Raw genomic sequence first — 21,130 nt, forward strand, 5'->3', positions numbered from 1 at the left:
GGGAGCAGTGTGTAGGGACGGTACCTTGCTCAGGGGTACCTCAGGGTAGCCGTTCAGTGGAGTCGAACCCCCGACCTTCCGATCATGGGGCCACCACTCTACCTACTGAGCTATCCCTGTGATTTCACATTCAAGATGAGAAGAAACACCATTTTTGATGTCTACTAACCAATGTGTTTGGAAAATGTTGAACATATTTCACAGCATATACTAGCTGTGAGAAATGATGGCATTGGGGATACATATACTTACAACTGAAGACATATGTTTTTCTTATGTGAAATTTCTATTTCTATTTCTATTTAGCATTTCTATTATGCTAAATAGAAATCTCCACTCTACATGACTCCTGCTCACCTGGCAAATTAGATATGTTAGCATCATCCAGTAATGACCAAGTTTAACCCCAACGAAGGCCACTGTTGAAAGCAAAGTACTAGCATATATTGAGAGCCCTTAAGATAAGTGCAGTAAGAGTTCTCACAACCCAGGCTTCTCTCTGCCTGTATTTGAACAAAGTGATGAGCTCACAGGCATACATAACCACCATGGCTCCATGTTGGACGTTCTGGGGAGATTTTGGGTGTGACTTCACACCTCCTCTGGAAAGTGAGTGGCTCTCCTGCAGAGACAGCACCTGTGAGGGTTTTTTACTGCTATCCCCAAACTCTCAGACATGAAATTTTCACTACCAGTAAAGTGCTCTTTATCTAGATTGCATATGGCGAACAATGCTATCCAGCTGATAGAATGAAGCTAAGCAAATTAACAAAAACACATCTTTTATCCCTTATTACGACAGAACACTGGAGAGACGCTAATGGCAGTGAATTTAGGTGAGCTGAGGCAGGATTTGTAACAGTGGGGATGCAGACATTTAAAATGCATGTAGCTTGATAGTTAAGCTGCGATTTCTTTCATATACTAGATGCTGATTACATACACCTTGTATCTCACATTCAGTATTGGGGCAACTTGGGGTTCAGTATATTGCCCAAGGATAATTTGAGACATGCACAGGAGAAGCTGGGGACTGATGGCCCACTCTACCACCTGAGCCACAGCTAATTACCCTGGGAGTTTTTAATATTAAAATGAATGCACTAAACTACGGTAAAGACACACACAGAACCTTAAGCTCTCAGAACCTTTATAGAAGCCTATGATAGAAAAGAAAATCACACCTTGCCCCTCAAGGATGACTGAACACAGCTAACTGCAATGGTTAAAAATAGTTAATTTATCTTGTGTTCAATAATTGTTCTTTGAAATTAATCTACTGTGGGTTTCTTGCCATGGACTTAATTAGTCATTCATTCCATCTGGATGTTTACTGTGTTATTCCTCCAGTCCTCCGCTCCCCCATTTTCCTCCTCCTGCACATAAACTGAAATCTGCTGATTGTAGCGCAAATACACAAGAAAAAAGAAACTTGTTTGATTGTTTTTTTCTTTCTTTCCACCTGCCACGAAGATAACAGAAGAACAGAAAAACGTAGTGTAGCAAATTACTTTGTAACACAACACACCGGTGAACACTGTAGTTATGAACCCCTCACTGATATGAGAGTGTGTTATAAAGCCCTTTATGTTGAAGGGCTTTATAACACACTCCCAATTAAACCTTACAGGTTTTAGGGTGCTGGTTTAGCTCAGACAGATGCGCAGGCAACCATATGCCACATGGCCAGAGTTCGAGTCCAACCTGTGGCCTTTTGCTGCATGACTTTCCTGGCGATCTTTACTGTATCTATCCAATAAAGCCAGTTAAAAGGCCAAAAAATATATTTGTCCTTTTAACTGGCTTTATAGACCACATCAGCTTTTCTTTGTCCTTGTTTCTCTTGGTGCTAACATTAGCATGCTAACTGTATAGTGGTAAACATAGCTGATGAACTTCAGCATGTTGACAATGTCCTTGCAAATTCATAGCATACATGCTCAGTTTCATCATTGGTGCACACCATTAAATCAACATACTCTAAATTTCCATTTCTTTCTTCTACATTGAGTCACACAAAGCCTTTCCTTGTTAGGTAAACTCCAAAGAACATCCAGATCTATGTTTTCAATGCAGCTTCTATTAGTTTTTCAAATGGCCACGAACGGTCGCCGAACAGCAGAAATGAAAAACTGAAATTATGGTAAACAAATGCTGTCTCTGAAGTATTGGGGCAATGAGGCAATGAGCTCCACCAGTGCCAACACAATATCAATTTGCTCGTTGAATAGTGGTGAGAACATCGCTTCGCAGTCCGTACACTGATGTCACCGTGTGATGTTAAACAAACTGAAATTCATAATGCGGAATACAATCAACAAGAAAGAAAGTGATTTGCTTCACTTGTTCTTGTCGTGTACTTGTTGGACTCGACTGTGATGAGATTATTACTTCTGTAGTGTCTGAATGATGGCACACAAAAACACAATAACAGCGTGGAACCATAATGTATTTCAGTAATGTTAATCATCTGTTAAATGCATAATGAATTGTTGGATGGATTGTTCCGCTGTTTTCTCTGAGGGCCCAATTAAAGCGCTACGCTTTTTGCCTGCAGCCTACTGTGAGCATGAATGTGTGTTAAGTCTCGGGGCTCACACAGAGGATTCAAGCTCATTTCCATCTTCTTAGATGTAGCTCCTACTATTACAGTTGTGTCTTAATTCAAACAGGCTCGGCAATGAAAGTCAGCATCCATGTGAAAAATAGCCCAAAATAAGCAAATAACGAAAGCAGAGACAGATGAAACTTTGAGGGTCATGAAGGTGAAACAATGTGTATGTCATCAATGTACTGATTGCTTTGTTAAAACAATGTGAAATGTAGTCATACTCATATTAACTGGTGTGTGGGAGTGGCCATTTTTATCTGTGTATTAAAGTTAAACTAAAACAAAAAGCAGTGGATTTCCACCTTGGTTTACATCTGACCTTACGCTGCTTCCGACTTTTCCTCCAGCACAACTCTGACATTAGAAAGCAGGTTGGAAAAGGTCAGCCATCTGTTGACTAACACAAACCCAAATGGGTCTCACCTTTATGAAGCTCCTCCTTTACTTCAAATCCTGAATGGTAAAGGGTAAAGGAGGTGGGGGTTTGTTACTTTATCAGGGCGGCAGTTTCAAGTTCTCCTGTACAATGACTAGAGGTTTACTTTTTATTGATAGGCATTTCTGTGCAAAGATTTATGAACACATCGGTCAGGCCTGATTATGTTGATGCCTACCTGACTAGTCCCTCAGGAATGAAAAGTGCGAAACAAACAGCAGTTCCTCTAGTAGCCATTTGAAGCTCATCCCAAAATGTTAAAATGCCCAATTTTGCAATAAAATTAGCAAATGTATCATCTGGTATCAAAAAGGAATTTAGTAATCTTTTTGGTAACACTTTATAACACCACCTGTGAATAATGCCTCTTTTTTAAATAACTCATCATGTGATCTGACACAGGCAGCTGCATCCTCTGTTACCTGTGCCACAGTTTTGGTAGGCAGGGGTACCTGTGTTTGTGGGATAGTTTGCCAACAAAGCTGGCCAGTGTTAAAACTTCAATCCTTCATCCAAATATGGGCACGTTTGGATTAAAAAATATGGCAGCAGCCAAAAATGCTAAGCTAAGCTTGGTAAGAAAAAAGAAATAGATGGGCCGTCTTGGTTTATATTATAATCTGTGGAGCCATTAGCACTGGTGGTGCAGCAGGATTAACATCACATATGAAGTAATCTAACAGCTAAATTCAGTAATTACGTGACACTGACAATTATATTGCTGCTTGCTTAAAAGCAGGGGGGCTTCAGTTATCTGCACCGTGAGCGGGTTAAAAGAGAAAAACTGAGCACAATGAACAGATTTCAGTTTGTGCGCAGGAGGTAAATAACAGAGTGGCCTACAGTGGCAATATGAACATTACTTTAAACCAACAAGAGCAGGGTGGTGAAATCCAAACTGCATCCAGGACTGTAGCCTACGATTTATGTTGCTAACCAGAAATTATAGGACAGTTCAGTTCAACTCAATTTTACTTGCCATATAGTGCCAAATCACAATAACTGTCGCTTTTATATCCTGTTGTAGTGCATTTTGGATCGTTTCAGTGAATAACGAAAAATTATTGTAACAATCAGTGTGATAAATGACTTTCTCAGAGTAAGTAATTAAATAATGTACTGCTGTTATAAAAAAGATTAACCTTTTTTTTTTAGCAATGGCCATCAGCAGGTGAAAGTGTCTGACTATTATGAATATATCAAAAATCTTTGTATAGTCACAGTTTCCAAGTGACACAGCATGATGGCCTCATGATTCACTGATTTCTTATTTATTTATTTTCATTGTATATAAGAGGTTGGCAGCCATGGTTTTCACTCAAATTAAAATTAAGAACTTTCCTCCAGGTCGAGAATCAGTTGGAAATGCTCTCATACCAGCATGTTTATATACACAGTAAATAATACACCTGGGAGATATACAATGAAGCATGTTTGACATAGACAAGCTTAAAACTTGAGCTTTGGATTAACAGTTATCACGATGGTGTTTGCCAGCTTTCATTTCGGACACACGCTTTCTGCTCCAGGTTATGTGCACTCTCACATAAAAGGGGGCACTTGACGTGTCATTTGACAGTTCTGCTGTACAAAATGGATTGATTGAGCACTCCTTACTCCAGTCAGAGACATTACCAGAGGAACAGCTGATAGAGATCTATAAAAAATGCAACTGTCAAATACAACACTATAAATAAAACAGGAGCGCAGACCTAATATTGCAGAAACTCAGCTTCATTGGCGATTTGACCATCAAAAGTGTGCACAGAGGTAAAATAAATATATTGATATCTTTATAGTAGTGCTCACTGTGCTTTTAGTGCTGCTTTTTATTTCTAAGATGAAAGCTGCACATTAAAGCTGTGAAACTTTAAAAGGCATATAGTTGAAAGGTAAAGGTTAGTCTGTGTGTTCAGCTCTGATACCACCCCGCTGTCTCTAAAGGAGACACGGAAATCACTTTAGTCTGTCGCCAGCTCAAAGTTGAATGAATTTTATTGATTGAATAGGTATTCTTATTGGCCTACAAATGTAATTTATCAGTTTAGTAATCTGGGTTCTAATAGCTGAAATTCCAGCAGTGTAACAAGAAAAGTGTTGGCAGCAGATTTGAACCAAAAAAATTTACATTTTTTATTTAAAAAAAAATACATTTTCTGCATCACAATCTGAATGTGAATAAATGCAAATTCCAGTGACAAAGTGAAACACAGTTTATGCTGTAGTAGTTTTGCAGTAGTAGTTTTTAGTTTTGTAGTTTTTAACCTCAACAGGTTGCACCTACAATACATTTCTTCAACAGAGAATCTACATTGCTCTATATTAATAAACCTGTCACTTCCAGCTGATTTAAACTCTGAGCATAGCCTGCTTAAGATCAGGTAATATCTGCAGTATATGGAAAAGATATATATAAATCTTATAAAGTTTGTATCTGTCTTGTGTGAAACTTGTATGAAAAGCATACAAGAGTGAAAACAGATATAAGATCCCTTGAAAAATTATATAATGAAACTTGTATGTTTTGGATACTTACTAAAACAATATATGAAAGTAATGAGAAAGTGGCCACTTTCATGAGTAAATCATATAAGTTTTTACTGTTTCTTATCCATATGGATTACTTTGGTGCTGAACACATAAAAAGAGAGCCTTTTCGTAGTGGCCAACGCTCACAGTTAGCATTTAGCTTACATCATCATTCCACTTAAGAACAGCTTTGCAGACTCGCATGGCTCGAGAGAGGCGTGCAGTCATTCGGCACTTTAAGTTTTAACATCAAATTCAATTTTACCAGCAAATATTTGCCGAGAATCATATAACCTAGCTTCTTTTTTATTCAAGGAAACAAGGCTAGTTTGCAACTGTTTTTTTCACTTGCTGTGATAATAACACACCATTAAAAAATATTCACTGCTGAGTATTGGATTCATTCTCTGCAAGCTGACATCTCACAGACAGCCCATTTCATGCCCGTGTGCATGCAAAGACAGCATGCATATGGCTTTCAGAAATATGGAGCCCGTTTGGCTGCATGATAGTTACTGATCAAGGACTGAACATCAGCAGTGAACAGTGAGCACACCCACTGTTTTATACTCTGACAGTTACAATTTACAAGGCAGAAGCTGAAGAAACGCAACATGTGCATAGACACGAGCTAATGTGAAATCTGCGCCATGGTATTGTTCTAATGATTTCTTTGAACTTAACACTGACACGTTCTAATTCCATGGACGTGAAGTGAACGGCTACGTTTAAGGGAACATGCTTTTAGACCCTTATTAATGTAGGTACCTACCTAAACTTTTGACCTGTCTGTCAAAGAAGGCTAAATGCAAACAAATCGTCTTCAGTGAGAAATTCTTTCTTTTCTCTCCAGAGTGGAAGAGGTCCTGCTGAGAAAGTGTCCACTGGTTATTACACCCATTTAAAACACAGGGACTGACCCCGTAGCAGGCTAAGTGGAAATTGACAAAGGGTATCGATTTGATTTAGAAGAATGGAACCTCTTGAGAGATTCAGCATCTTTACAGGGATCCTGCTTGGCTGAGTTCATTTGTGAAAGCTGTGCATTGATTGCAGTGCTCTTATTCCCATTTTTACTCTGTAAAACACCGAAACACTTTTGCTACTGCGTGTTATTCTTGAGAGTGACAGGAATTTAATTATAGTAACTAAATGTGACTACAATACAGATCTGAGTTCGTTATAATCATACATAAAAGTCAGATTTCACTCTTTTACCATCTTAGCAATGTATTATTTTTCCATTTCTTTTTCTGGTGTAATTATTGTTATTATTGCCTCCTGTTACCTTTGTAATCATATCTTACGTGATACTTTTGCTGGTCTGCTCAAACCAACATTGCACAGGATTAGAAAATGAAGAAGAATCATAAAGAATTAAAATAAAATAAAACTTTTATGTCAATATACTGATACAGACTGGTGCAAAAGTCTTGAGTCAACCCTAGTTTCTTTATAGTTCCCTATCTGAAAGTCTTAAAGCTATTCTTTGGCTGCTTTTTCACTCATTTTAGTCCAATCTTTGTACCTGAGCCAAAGTCATCTAACACTGACCTATCAATCATTCAATTATAAAAAAAAGACACCTCACTCAAACTTATTCAAGAAGAGTAGGATCATCTTGAAATCTCAAATGATCTTCATGAAACCTGGGGAACTATTCTTGAAGACTACCTATAGAAACAACAAGAAAGTCCGGGCTGTGATGATGAATAAAGGCGGTCATACCAAATATTCACTCTTAAAAACTCTTTTTTACCCTATATATTTTATTTCCAGGTATGTTTGCACGTTTCAATAATTCACGGCATCGATTTCTAATCGTTCTAACAAAATATAAAGAAATGAGGGTTGGCATGAGATTTTAGGACATTACTTTTTCACTTTTTCATTACTTTACTAGGCCGACACATCTGGGATCACTTTGACTTTTATGTGAATGAACTAAAACAAGTTTGACACCACTGCCTCATTAACAGGTCCAGTATTCTGTAAACAGAGAAAGTATTCAGTATTTAACTTAGACCAAGATTTTCTCTTATTTAATGCTGACAGTATTGAGGGTTTTAGTAAAGGCCAATTTTATTTATTTATTAACTAGTTTTAATCATTTTGGCCTGCGACATTCTTAATATAGCAGGTCTTGACTGTAATTTAGGGTGACAGGAGCATCTTGTTTGTGCGTCTTTCAGATGCCTGCAAAAACAAAAAAGTTTCAATCAAAACCTGGAGCTCTGTCTAACTTATTGTCTTCTTGTAAACTTCTCACTAACTTTATTCATTCTTCAAACTCAGAGTGAAGAGCTAAATATGAAGCTTGCCTCAGGAGGCTGATGAACTCCTCTGACTCCTTGCTTAATTGGTTTTGCAAAATCTTGCCATTTGAGTGAAACACATTGTAACTGCTGTTGCCTGGCAGCAGAGGAAGGCACATCGAAGTCTCGTGGGATTACAGCTAAAGGGTGCGTGAATGCGACCCGAAGTTACCTGTTTTCAACCACCCAAATCCGAAAAAACACAAACACGACTCTCCCAACTGCCTCTGCGACTGATCCAAACACGCCGCTTTCCCTGTTTGCTTCACCGCCTTTGATGGCCTCTGAGTAACTTGGAGGAGCAGTTGGAAGAAGCCCCTTTGAAACCTCTCGGGTCAGCTTGTCATAATCACGCCTTCTCGCGCTGACACAGACAGATGAGGAAAACCTTTGAAAATTTCTTTGTTCTCCACTGTCAGAGTCGACAACAGGGCATCCAGCAGGCCAGGCCACGGCACAGCTTTCCTCGCAATCTGGAAGAAGGATCGCAGCCAATTTGAGGCCAAGTCAATCAGCACAGTATCAGAGGGAGTGCCTCACCGTGGTTGATAATCTCCCCGGAGAACATGCTCTTTTCAAGCCTTTGGTTCATTAACTCTCGAACCAGTTGCGGTCCAGCCTCGGCTCCTTTGTGTTGGGACGCGTGTGTGTTCTCATTAAAATCAAAGGATCCCGAACAATGGCGCCTACCACGGACCCCCATCAACCTGCCTCATCTGGAACAAGTGAAGCTGTTTCACTCCTTTATAAACCAGCACAAGTACAACCACAATGCCAAGTCATATTATGTCCTCCTCTGGATGTGAGAGAGAAAAAAAATACCACATTCATATTTAATTATTTAAAAGCAACATTTTTCAAATGTAAGCTTGGAGATATACAGCTTGTTGTTTAATTAGGGCATCAGACTATGCGCCCTATATACACTGCTCAAAAAAAAATTAAAAGGGACATTTTGAGAACAGAAGAAAAAAAAATCATGCTGATATCTGTACTGGTTAGGACTGGGTAGTGCTTTAGGAATGAATGAATGCCACAGTGTGTAAGCAGAGTTGAAAACTATCAGCCTACAAAGTGAAAAAAAAACAAAAGTGATCACATAATTCGACCATCATTGATGCTGACAGCAGCCAAATGAAAAAGTGGTGGAATACAGTCAAAAAGTTCCTCAGAGGATGAATTATGAGTTTGTAATCCCCTGATTTTCACCATTTAGTCAAACGTTTTTTCTTGGCCTTTGCATTATTTAAACAGCAACAAGCTAACAATTGTGCCACTTAAAATTAATTGTAAGAGCACTGCTCTGATCCACTGCACTGTGGCCTTTTCAGCATCTCTTTTAGTGTCAAACACAAAGGTGTTTGTAGCAAATCCTATAAGTCCTGTAAGTTGCGAAGTGGGGTCTTTGTGGATCAAACTTGCTTTTCCAGCGTATCCAAGCAGTGGGGAATATGGAGGATAATAAACACTCTTAGAGCTCTTAGTCATGTTCTTCAGACTATCCCAGAACAGCATCTGCAGTGCAGCCTAGCAGATTATCCTGCAGCAAGACACCCCTTCCATAAGACAGTATTCATGGTCATGTAGACAGTAGGTATCAAGGTAATATACAAAAATCTCCCAGCAGAATATTGCACTGAGCCTTATTCTTGAAATACAGTCAGTGTGGACACTTGACTAGTATTTGTCTGCAGTCCCAAATGCTCTGCTCTGTTTTTACAACCTTTCCACAGGCTTGGCTTTCCTTGGACCGCATTTGGTACATCATACCAAAATAAGTGTTATATTACAGCATCTATCAGTGAGGTTTTTTTAACCACAACCATTCATTTATACTCCACAATGTATGCTTGCCCACCACTGAAAAAGCAAAAGGGCCTCTTTGGTTTGGTTTGTCTGTTCTTGGGTACTTGAGAAACACGGCAGTGCAACACAGTCGACTAAAAGAAGAGAACCTGTTCCCTCCTTAGAAAGAAAGGACTCATTCAGAGGTAAGAGTAACACAGTGATTCTCATTCTCAGGTGATTACAAACTAATAAAAATTTAACTGAATATTAAATTAATTTTCTGCCAATATATTCTTCTAAATTCTGCACACTGGACCAAAATAGCACTTGCCATTGCATGACCTCATAGAGATCAAATGGATGAAAACTCATATATTTTGGATAATTAAGGGGAATTCTAAATCTGTTCAATAGAACTGATCAAATTGACAGATTTTACAATTTGCACAAATAAACAGATAAAGGAGATCTCGTGGTACATGTTTCAAAAGCTTTTATATTTGTCAGTCCCTCATGTTGTCCACTTAGTCAATTTGTCAATTAGTTTATTGTCAAAAGCTTGCATTTCACTTCAGTTGATTGAATATGCAGTCCCAACTCTTGATGCAGGCTTACTGACAGCACTAATTTCGCCCAAGGACAAAGATGAAGGCTGGTTCTCAAAGGAAAATCCTCGGTCACTTGTGTGCACCATGGAAATGCCAGCTGACAATGTGACCTCCCTCCATCTGCTTCTGATAACCACCACAGAATAAAGCACTGCATATCAATTACACATGCCAGTGTAACACCACAGAAAGGTTAAACATGGAATCTCTGCATGGTTGAAGAGATGGAAGATGAGGATGCAGATGAAAAGTCCCATCGCAGAAAACAGAAGGTATAGCACATTAAGCACATAAGGTTGTTCAGCACTTTAAATGCACTTTAAAATGTTTGGCTTCTGTTAAAACAAGTGCTTTCCTCTCTTGCAAATGTGTTGGAGATGAGGACTCAAAAGAGTCATACTAGTGCTTTCCTGGTGAAATACTGCCATCTGCAGGCAATACTGGAAGCAACTGTAGGATGAAGTGCAAAGGATGCAAGAACAACTGAAGACCAAAGACGGAAAGAAGTTTTTTTTTTCTCAGTAATAAGAAAAAAAAATAATGTCATAAAACTGATTGATTTTGTGCTTGAACTCTTCATTTTCACGTGGAAAAATAAGTGTCCTTGTCCAGCTGGTCAATAATGGCCATCAGGCTTTAATTGCTATGGTGTAATGCCACCACTAGAGGGCGAAAGTTGCTAATGAAGCCACCGGAAGTTGGTTTGTTGACATCTGTAGCAGATTCGCTGTTTCAGGCAGCTACAGGAATGAATGTGACTGACGCGCACGGCGGTGATCTGAGTCGAGGTCTGGAGGAGGTTCCCGTTTTATTTGAAGGACTGGCATTTCATACTTTTCAGGTAACGATACTTTAACTCGCTTTTCTCTCTATTTGAACACGTTTGAGCATTTCAAAACACTGCACCGATATTTTAGCCGCTATGTTTAGCTAGCTTAGTGTAAGGGTGGTTAAAATAGAAGTAGTTCTTGCCTTTTTATTAATGTGGTGACACTAAAACTTTAATTAAACGTGTTGTAAGTTAAGACAAACAGCAACGATACAGGCCAATTACTATTTTTCCTAGTGGTGTTTAGATTAATCATGGGACATCGGAATTTTTAATTAAACTTGGTGGGAACACAAAAAACATAACATAAAAAGCTTTTTAAAACATCTCAGATTAACTGTCCTGTGGATATGTAACTATAAATAAGTAGTACGTAGCTGTACAATATATGGACAAAACCACTGGGCCAAAACCGCCTGGGCAACTTTTATACACTATGATCCTCAGCACTTAGTGACGTGGCCTGTCACTTAATGGCGTTAGTAAGTTCCTAAACCCTTGCACTTTGCAGCATCAACACTACTTACAGTTGATCATGGAATATCTTTAAAAGAAGAAATTTCAAGAACTGACGTGTTGCAATGATGGTATCCTGTTGCAATACCACACCGGAATTTATTGAGGTCTTTACAAAGACCCATTCATTCACAAATGTTTTTAACAGCAGACAGCATGGCTAGAAGCATGATTTTTATACACCTGTGGTCATGAGATTCAGATATTAAGAGGTAGTGTCCAATACTTTGGTCCGTATAACGTATTTTGGATGAGACACACACAAAAATATGCAAATATAATCAAAATGTGAGCACTAATATTCCCTCCATTTCTCAGAAACTCGTCCTTTTAGTTTTACGTCAATGCTCGAGCCTGTGCCAGCTGTCATAAAGGCACAGGTACAACATGAACGCATAAAATAGTGTTTTTAGTTTGCTGTAACAGGCAGCCACACACCATTATCCAAAAGTAGTCATTAGCAATTCTAATCGCTAATGCTGCCATCAGCTGTTTACTGGGTGGTTAATATTTTAACACCTTGCAATTATAACACTTCATTTCAGTCTTGACACAAATGAAAAACTAATGTTACTGTCTGTGTGTCTTGTTTAAACCGAAACTGCTGGAACTACATATTTTTTAATAATAAATAAAGGGCCAGTAATTACCAGGAGTGGAAGGAAAGTGTTTTGGTCAAAATGTAATGATTAAGCCATCGTTAACATTAGCTTTCAAAGTTGAGTTCAAGCTTCATATTCACCACGCATCATACGAACAGTTGTATTCAGCCAACATGAGTGTTTTTATTATGTTCTAATCATCAGAAAGCTCACAAGATGTCCGAGTGAAGTGCCAATCACCGTATGTGTAGGTTGTTACATTACACATTTATATAGTGTACATGCTTATTAGATGGAATTTGAATACATTTGTATTACACTGGAATTACTTCTACAATTCCCCTCCCCTAATATTGACTTTGTGGCCGTGGCCTCGATGACAGCTCAAACTGAGATCACAAATTAAAACTGACGTGCAGTGAGAGTGGACTTTGAATCACAGCTCCTCTCTCTACCTTCTGTTCATGCCCTGTGCAAACATGGACATAAAGTAGATGCATGCCAAAGAGATGTATGGTGGTGCTGCTCCAGGTCACCAGTGTAACTCTCATTTATATGATTTTGAGTGTTGATACCAATGTTATGTTATTTTAGAGTTTCAAAAAAGACTAATACTGTGTAAACGGATCAGCCAAACAAACAGAAACAATGCTGTAATTCATTTATGCCATTTAAAAGATGAGTATAAAAGTAACCGAGTGATCTAGAAAACCCTCAGTGTCAAAAACCTCCTAAAATCCTGGTGGTTTTTAGCACTTTTAAATGCAACACATTGTTTTACCAACAGATGGCAGCAAAGCATCACAGCCACATTACCAACACGCAGTACAAGAAATAACTGCCTCCTAAACTTCAACTCCTTACTCGTGATGCTCCAGAGGACATATTATGATTGTGTGTGTGGATGTGGTTGTTAATGGAGGTTGACAGTTTTCAGATACTTAAAAGTCTTGTATGCTTAAACAAACTGTCCAAAAGAAACAAAAGAATTTGATTACTATCTGTGGATTGTCTTCTTCATCTGTATTGTTTTACACAATTTCCACAAGTTGTTGTTTTTTTTGTTTTGTTTTTTAAATTGCAACGCTCATTGTATCTTTATGTTGTCTTTCAGTACTCTCCAGATAACGTTCAGGGGCCAGGATCCACTGAAGACCCCAGTGAAGTTACCCTTCCTGGATGCTCCTGCCTTTCCCACTCGTGCTGCATTGACAGCTGTTCCTGCCTGCAGACCCATGGCCAGACGTATGACAGCACAGGCACGCTGCTCAACCTCAACAGAACAGACTTGGGTTTCTGCTCACCTGTATTTGAGTGTAATGCCCTTTGCACCTGCAGTGACGATTGCTCTAACCGGGTGGTGCAGAGAGGGCTGCGGTTTAGGTTGCAAGTGTACAAAACCCGGGACAGGGGCTGGGGAGCCCGGACACTAGAGAAAATCTCACACGGGGCATTTGTATGTGAGTATGCAGGGGAGGTGATCAGTTTTGAGGAGGCCAGGCGCCGACAGCTTGCCCAGAGGTCTGAAGAAAATAATTACATTATCGCTGTAAGGGAGCACGCGGGCACGGGCTCCGTCACTGAGACGTTTGTGGACCCCGCCCAGGTGGGAAACGTGGGTCGCTTTCTCAACCACTCCTGCATGCCCAATCTGGTCATGGTTCCAGTGCGTGTGCACTCTGTAATTCCCAGATTGGCGCTGTTTGCTGGACGGGACATTGAAGCTCAGGAGGAGCTGACATTCGACTACTCAGGAGGATACAGTAACCAGCGTCCTGCAGAGCTGCTGCCCATGCAAAGCGATGGCGCCGCACAGGCCAGGAGGACAGATGGACTCCAGAAGAAAGTGTGTCGCTGTGGTTCCAACAACTGCACACAATTCCTTCCTCTGGATTTATCCATTCTCAGCTGAAAGATTACTGTAAAACAAGAGACCTTCAGCTTTTCTTTTCTTTTGTTCTGATGCTTATTAATTCATGTCTTTGTGTTCTTAAAATCTTCATTAATTCAGCTGCTTGTTAGCACAAGACAACGCAGCATGTTGGTGGCTCCATGAACACAATGAGCTGGATGAGTCATGTCTGTGCCCATCTCTGCTTCCTTCCTGTTTGGTCCCCTGTGTGTCTGCTGACCTGCCACTGTCTTAATGCCGTCTCCCACTAACTGCGAGATGATGCAATGAAAACAAGAACAATTAGATTCTTGCTGACATTCTTATCTGTTCTTTCACTTGTATAATCTATTTCATGTATTAGGACAGGCTTGTTCCCAGGTGATTTACAGTCTTATAGTTATTGTCCTGTCCTGGCCCATTTCTCACACCATACATGATTCTGGAAGAAGTAGTGAAGTCATTTGCACTGGCAGGTGTGAAAGAATGATGTTTAATAGGTTTCCTTTTATAGTCACATAGGATCGAGATTGGAACCTCTGGTAGAGCTCAGTGCAAGTAAAGACGTGAGATGTTTTATTCCAAAAAGGAAAACTCACATAAAAGGTGATAATTGTCATTTGTCTCCATCTGCTTGACATGTCTCTGTTGTCGTTGTGCTACACAGCCACCTTTCATAGATATCCTCAGCTTCTCATCGCACTCAAACCTCAAGAGAAGTGGGACCAATTAAAAAGAGCCGCGGGGTATAGTTTATATAGAAACAGACCTTATTCCCCTGTCGGAGGGGGGGGCAAGGTGTCCCACTTAAGTGTGACCATTCTGAAATCAGAACCTTCTCTCAATCTGCCCCATTTCTAGTCTAGACCTGCTTTCATCTTATTAATATCCACATCTGGGTTAATTAGGATGGAGACCATGTTTCATCCAGAAATGGGACCAGTACTCCAGCCACAGTGGGGCTGAGAAAGACTAGCGGCAGTGGTGGTGGTGGTGGAAGGAGTGGCAGTCTTCTGTTAATTGGAGACCGCTGTCAAGTTGATTGGTTTTCGTGTCACCCAGTGGAGAAGCAAAGTGCCGTATCAACCTATATTCCTTCCTCTCTTAGGGTTACCTGGAATTCTTTCTGTTCGTTGAGCCTAATCTGATCCACGTTCAAACTTAAAGGAGTCATTTGGATTTCTAATATTTTTCTTCCAAAGAGTTGGATGAGAAGATCCCTTGCATCAGTCTGGACATTTGAAAAACACCCCAGCTTTAAAGCATTTTTAAAATGTGCTAAATTAAACTTTGGGTATTATAAAAAAAAAATACACAACATGTCTGACACCTCCCCTGTCTGACTCCAGTAACACAGTACAAATGTCCAGTGTTATACAGCAGATGCTAACATGTAGCATGTAGTCAGAAATAGCCAGGCAAAGTGTCTGGATGCTGCTGAGCCTGTGGCCTTGGACTCAACATTAACAGAGAAATGCAGAACAGGAGTAATTGTGCATATGTAACATAAAAGAGAAGAGTGTACAAAGTTATACATCATATTATATATCATTTGTATAACTCGTGTGTGCAGCATCTGCTATGTCTTTAGTTTAAGGTCAAGTCCTTAGAATTCTTCTGGTCTTTTCTTTGTTTTGCCTTTGGGAAAAATTAGATTCCACTGTCAGTGCAAACAAAAAAAGACAAAAAACAAAAAAAAGAACAGAGTGTAAGAAGAAAAACAATCGGTCTTCAAAATCATGACTCATGTCATTTTATTTTGAGTCAATGTCCCTGGAATCCCCATGGCAACCAGCTGTGTGTACAGGCGGTGGTTTGGACAGCAGCGGTTGGTTCGGAGGTGCACGATGGATGAGCTCAAATCCTGGCTGCTACATGTATGGCTCCTTTCCAGGGTTGTCACCTAGCAACCAGCAGTTAATCACATGAGGTGAACTTCCCTACCAGACACCCTCCCAGCTCCCTCCACCAGTCGGGGGAAAAAAATAAGCCAAACATGCTTTACAGTGCCATGTCACTGTGGGACTGGATTTTGACCGTAGACTGCGGTCATTGTTTCTGCATGTGTGTGGTAGCGGCTTGAATCAGTGTTCAGGACAAATCAAGAAACTGGAATGTCCAAAAAATTCCACAATAGGATGACGTGCTGTTTCATACCAGTGTGACTAAAATGTACTCTTTTGGATCTTTTCGAGAATTTTTGGTATTTATTTTATGAAATGTTACTTGGATATCTGCATAAAGAACTTCTGCTAACATAACTTCAAAGTGAGACTGTGCAACCTTTGACAGTACACATTCTTTTTTGTAGCGGGTCATTCATAAATTAAATAGCTCTGAATACTAAAAACATGCACTACAGCTCTATATTGGGTTTCTATGTGGTGTCAGAATCCTAAATTGGGAAATTTAAGAACATGTCAAAATACAGCATTCAAGTTATTGCTGTGTAACTGAAATTAGTTAACCGACTCCAAGAATTTATTGCTGCGTTAGAATGGCGCAGATAAACATGTCATGGGTTATCGCTGAAGTAAAACAAAAAGCAAACACTGTAGCTGGGTAGATGGCATGTTTGTACCTTCCTGTTTATGATCTTTGTTATCTCAGAGTGCCTCATGATGATGGATTTAGTAACGGTTAATTCATCATAGAAATAAGTTTCATGTCTTTTCTGTAGAAAGTTCAGTGACAATTTTAACACTGTCTCTTTTGCAAAGGGTAAACAAGCAGTTAGTCACCATACTTAGCATTAGGACAGAAAATGGCTTCCCGCAATGCACTATTTCTTCTTCACTCATCTCTTTGTCACTCTGTGTTTATACAAAACTCTGCTCAGAATCAGAAAGGGTTTTATTGCCAAATGTTGAGCAGGTTTACAACATTAGGAAATTGCTGCGGTACTTAGTGCAAACATACTGTCATATAACGCTGTGTCCAGGGTGAGAAGGGTCAGCTGAGATCCGAGCTGCACGCCCCAGTGTCCTGGAGGTGTACAGGTCCTGCAAAGATGGGAGTCTGCAGCCAATCACCTTCTCAGCAGAGCGCACAACACGCTGCAGTCTCTGTTTGTCCCTGATAGTGGCTCCAGCATACCACACGGTGATGGAGGAGGTGAGGATGGACTCGATGATTGCAGTGTAGAATTGCATCATCGTCCGTGTTGGCAGGTTGAATTTCTTCAGCTGCCTCAGGAAGTACATCCTCTGCTGGGCTTTCTTAATCACGGAGGTGATGGTGGGCTCACACTTCAGGTCCTGGGTGATGGTGGTATCCAGGAAGCGGAATGAGTCCACAGAGGTGATGGGGGTGTCAGTCAGGATGATGGGGGGGAGTGGGGCTGTGTGCTTCCTGAAGTCCACAATAATCTCCACTGTCTTCTGGGCATTCAGCACCAGGTTGTTGTGGCTGCACCAAGACACCAGACGTTCAACCTCCCTCCTGTAGGCAGACTCATCCCCGTCCGAGATGAGTCCAATAACGGTGGTGTCATCTGCAAACTTGATTAGCTTGACAGACTGGTGGGTGGAGGTGCAGCAGTTGGTGTACAGGGAGAAGGGAGAATCATTAGTTATGTTTAATTCTTCGCTCCCTTCTTCCACGAGTCTTTTGTCCTGTCTCTCTCCCCTCACCCCCAACCATTCCCAGCTGATGCCCCTCCCTGAGCCTGGTTCTGCTGGAGGTTTCTTCCTGTTAAAAGTGAGTTTTTCCTTCCCACTGCTGCCAAGTGCTTGCCCATAAGTTGGGGTTTTCTCTCTGTTATTGTAGGGTCTCCACCTTACAGAATAAAGCAGCTTGAGGTGACTCATGCTGCGATTTGGCGCTATATAAATAGACTAGAATTGAACTCAGAGATGAATAGAAGAGTACAGTGCTGTCAGAGCACTCAGTCTTCCTTTAAGAACAATTCTTCATTCTTCTATATAATATGTCTGTTTTCATCATGACACCTCTGCTTCACTGCCCCCACTTTGATTTGGCCTGATAGGCTTTACCTAAATGTCTTGCCTGGTGTAGCTCGAAAGGACAAAAGATAAGGTACACCTTGATCCTTATGTGAGCAATGCATCACATTGATAAAGGAGCGAGACACTATTTAAGGGTGAATGAACAGTGGAGAAATTACAACTGGCAGTCCATTTGTTCAGAAGTGGGGCACCTCTCTGATGAGGGAGCAGATGTCCTTGTCTTGAATCCCGCAGCCAAATCAAGGGGAAAAGAAAAAATGACAGATATCTGCGGGGCCTCATATGTCAAAGGCATTTCAAATTCCAGTTTGGGACACATTTTAAAACTCTTGACTTTGTTGTTTCAGTGTTAAGAGAAGACATATTTTAATCTGCAGTCTCTTTCAACAACACGTCATTAATTCTAATGTGTTTTAAAGAACTTGACAACACCTGACTAGCTGTGCTCTCTCAGGTTGTAGCAGAACACATAAAACATTGGCCTTTGTGCTGACATAATTGTCGAATGTGTGAAATAAGTTGTTTTTTGTTCTCATTGAAGCCATCAGAGCAAAGTATCTCAACGTTCAATAGGACTGCTGGCTGCTCTTCTAAGGAGTCACAGTAGTTTTTTTCCTTCCCTCCCCCTGTCGTGCTCTGATCTAGCGGAGTAAATTGCAATTTGCAGTTTCACTTCAGTGTTAAAGGAAGGTAGCGTTAAAGAGGGTTTTCAACGTGGCTCCTCCCTTCACAGATGTGAAGTTAAATTTGGCCCAGGGCACCTGCAGCAAGCTCAGCAGGAAGTTCTGGAGCCCAAGAAGCACCCGCCTCCACAGCTGCACTCAGTACTGATCAGAACACCACATATGTGCATTTTTTCTACTCTTACATACAACAAGTTGTTAACCAGACCTGTCCTTTGGAGTGTATTATTACTTTAGGAAATGCTTCAGCGAAACGTCACACCATTATTAGTGTGACTTAAATTGAAGGGCGACTCTTGAAAGGATGGATATCAGTTTTAGAGAACCTGAAAATAACCGGTTTAATCACAACCTCACTTATGCCAAGGATTTCCACTGATATAATCACTGTCATTATTTTCCACTGCAATCACAAGCTTTGCTTAATGACCCGCTGTTTCACAGGTTTAAACGCTTGGTTGAGCAAGAGTGCGTGTCGGCATAAGACGACTCATCTGCAGGCTATTACACTTAAGGATATTTAAATCATGTGCAGCAGTTCACTGAAAAATATAAGCCCCAGTTCCATTATTGGTCTTGTCATGTCTTTCCACCATATAACAGAGACTAAGTTTAGTAAGCTGCTACTTTATAGCATGCAGTGAAAGTGAAGCTGGAGTCCTCCCATCCTCCTGATCCTAATGATTACCCGTCTTTAAAACAGCTTATGAAACATGTTCTCCAGGTTAAATAAGTGACTTCAGACCACTGTCTCCTCCTCCAGATATTGTTTCCCTCAGTGGGACTGGGTCACACAGGAAACTCTGCTAACGTCCACCTGTGCACATCAGACGCCTGGGAGACATATGGATACGGAGTGTCATATTGATTATGCCGTAACCAAGGTGACGTGGTGAAGTGATCCTCTGGTCTGTGCACATTGCTTTTGAAGAGGAGACTCATCGGCCATGAAATATCCAAAGCACACTTCTATCTAGATGCTATCAGACTCACTGTTACATTTTTTTTTAGAGTGAGTGGGTTACATTTGCTATAAATTGAATATAGATCCAGCACAAAATGATTTTTCTTATATGAAAAAAAAATCACAAGGCCTAATTAGAAAATCTCTGCAGCTGGTCTAATCAGACTATTTCCATTGGGGATATGCAGGCCATTATACCAGCATAATTATCTGGTATTTTTAGGGAGGTAGATCTCTACTTTATGCCCCAGTGTCTTACTAATACCTGTTGTCTTACAGGCTATAAAATAGCTAGGATCTGTATTTCTTTACAGCTTTGAGATGAAAAAAAATCTCTTATCTTATCTCCTTCTGGTTAATTATGTTCTCCTATTTCACTTCTTTTGCTGTCATTGGTCAACCACTAAGCACGTACAGGAAGCTTCCTCCGAGCAGCTTGCTTTCATGCATCGTTGGGGCTGCCAACTACCCTGCTTACCACTTGTCTGCATGTGGTTCTGTGTGTGCAATCTGACTAAAACTGAAGTACCATGTGTGGACTCGACTCCACGGGGGTGTGATGTCATTCACAGCCTGCATACGTCACGTACTGAAAAAGGCTGGGAGACCAGGAGAGGAAAGCAGATTGTTGTCTCTTTTCAGACTTTGCAAGAAGATCCTGTGCTCAGTTAGTGTGTTTTTACACCACATTTGTTTACGGCACATTTGTTTACGCCATCTGCCGCACAGTTGTGCATGTTGCATGCTGATATTGACTAAGCTATTGGTTTAGGAAGTCCAATAAAAATAATTTCCGTTGGGATTCAGAAGTAGTATTAAAAAAGCACCAGGAGTCAGCCAACCTAAAACAGAAATGAGCCTTTATAAGCTGATGCAACAAACTGAGAAACACAAAGCAAGAACCTGGTACAGGAACACTGGAGAGGCTACACAAAACAGGGTAAAGAAGGGACTAGTACATGCACACACATACACACTGGGTGACTGGTGATTAGGCATAGGTGGGAAATAAATACGTGAAGCTAAGACAGTGGGACAGGCAGTCATGGAGGATGGAAAGGAAGAAATAGTATCACAACAGGACACATAATAAAACATGCCGTCAAAGTAAAAACAGGAAATAACTAACTTCACTTCTTAGTGTTAGAAAATACCACTGCAAGAGAATCTCGAAACAAAACCAAACAAAGAAGTATAACAGGAACCATGACAGTGAAGTTCTACCAGTATTCTACATTTAGCTTGAAATTGCTAATAAGTCATTATCTGTGGTTCTTGCTCCCAGTGGCTTCATGCCTTGAGTGGTTTCCTGTCCCAGATCCACAACACCAATAAGAGAGTGATAGGGTTACAGAGCCCTCCTTTCCTCCTTTTTTCAACACTGTAGAGC

General features: G+C 40.4%; 1 protein-coding gene across 1 annotated transcript; it reads left to right on the plus strand.

Annotated features, from left to right (window-relative positions):
• Nucleotides 1-10,994: 10,994 nt before the first annotated feature.
• setmar (SET domain and mariner transposase fusion gene) lies at nt 10,995-15,437 on the plus strand. The gene is made up of 2 exons (XM_085455812.1): nt 10,995-11,128; nt 13,349-15,437. Exons 1-2 carry the CDS (start codon nt 11,036-11,038, stop codon nt 14,144-14,146), a joined length of 891 nt encoding a protein of 296 aa, XP_085311938.1. The 5' UTR covers nt 10,995-11,035; the 3' UTR covers nt 14,147-15,437.
• Nucleotides 15,438-21,130: the final 5,693 nt, after the last annotated feature.

The sequence above is a fragment of the Copadichromis virginalis genome, linkage group LG5, assembly GCF_057382275.1.
Source record: "Copadichromis virginalis isolate Kocher_CV1m ecotype Utaka linkage group LG5, C_Virginalis_male_GT1.1, whole genome shotgun sequence".
In the NCBI taxonomy this organism is placed as follows: domain Eukaryota; kingdom Metazoa; phylum Chordata; class Actinopteri; order Cichliformes; family Cichlidae; genus Copadichromis; species Copadichromis virginalis.

Excerpts from the sequence above, each read along its gene's own strand:
- setmar (XM_085455812.1), top strand. The coding sequence starts at position 11,036 with ATGAATGTGACTGACGCGCACGGCGGTGATCTGAGTCGAGGTCTGGAG. Across the intron at positions 11,129-13,348 it reads TGGCATTTCATACTTTTCAG|TACTCTCCAGATAACGTTCA; the intron begins GTAACGATACTT and ends GTTGTCTTTCAG.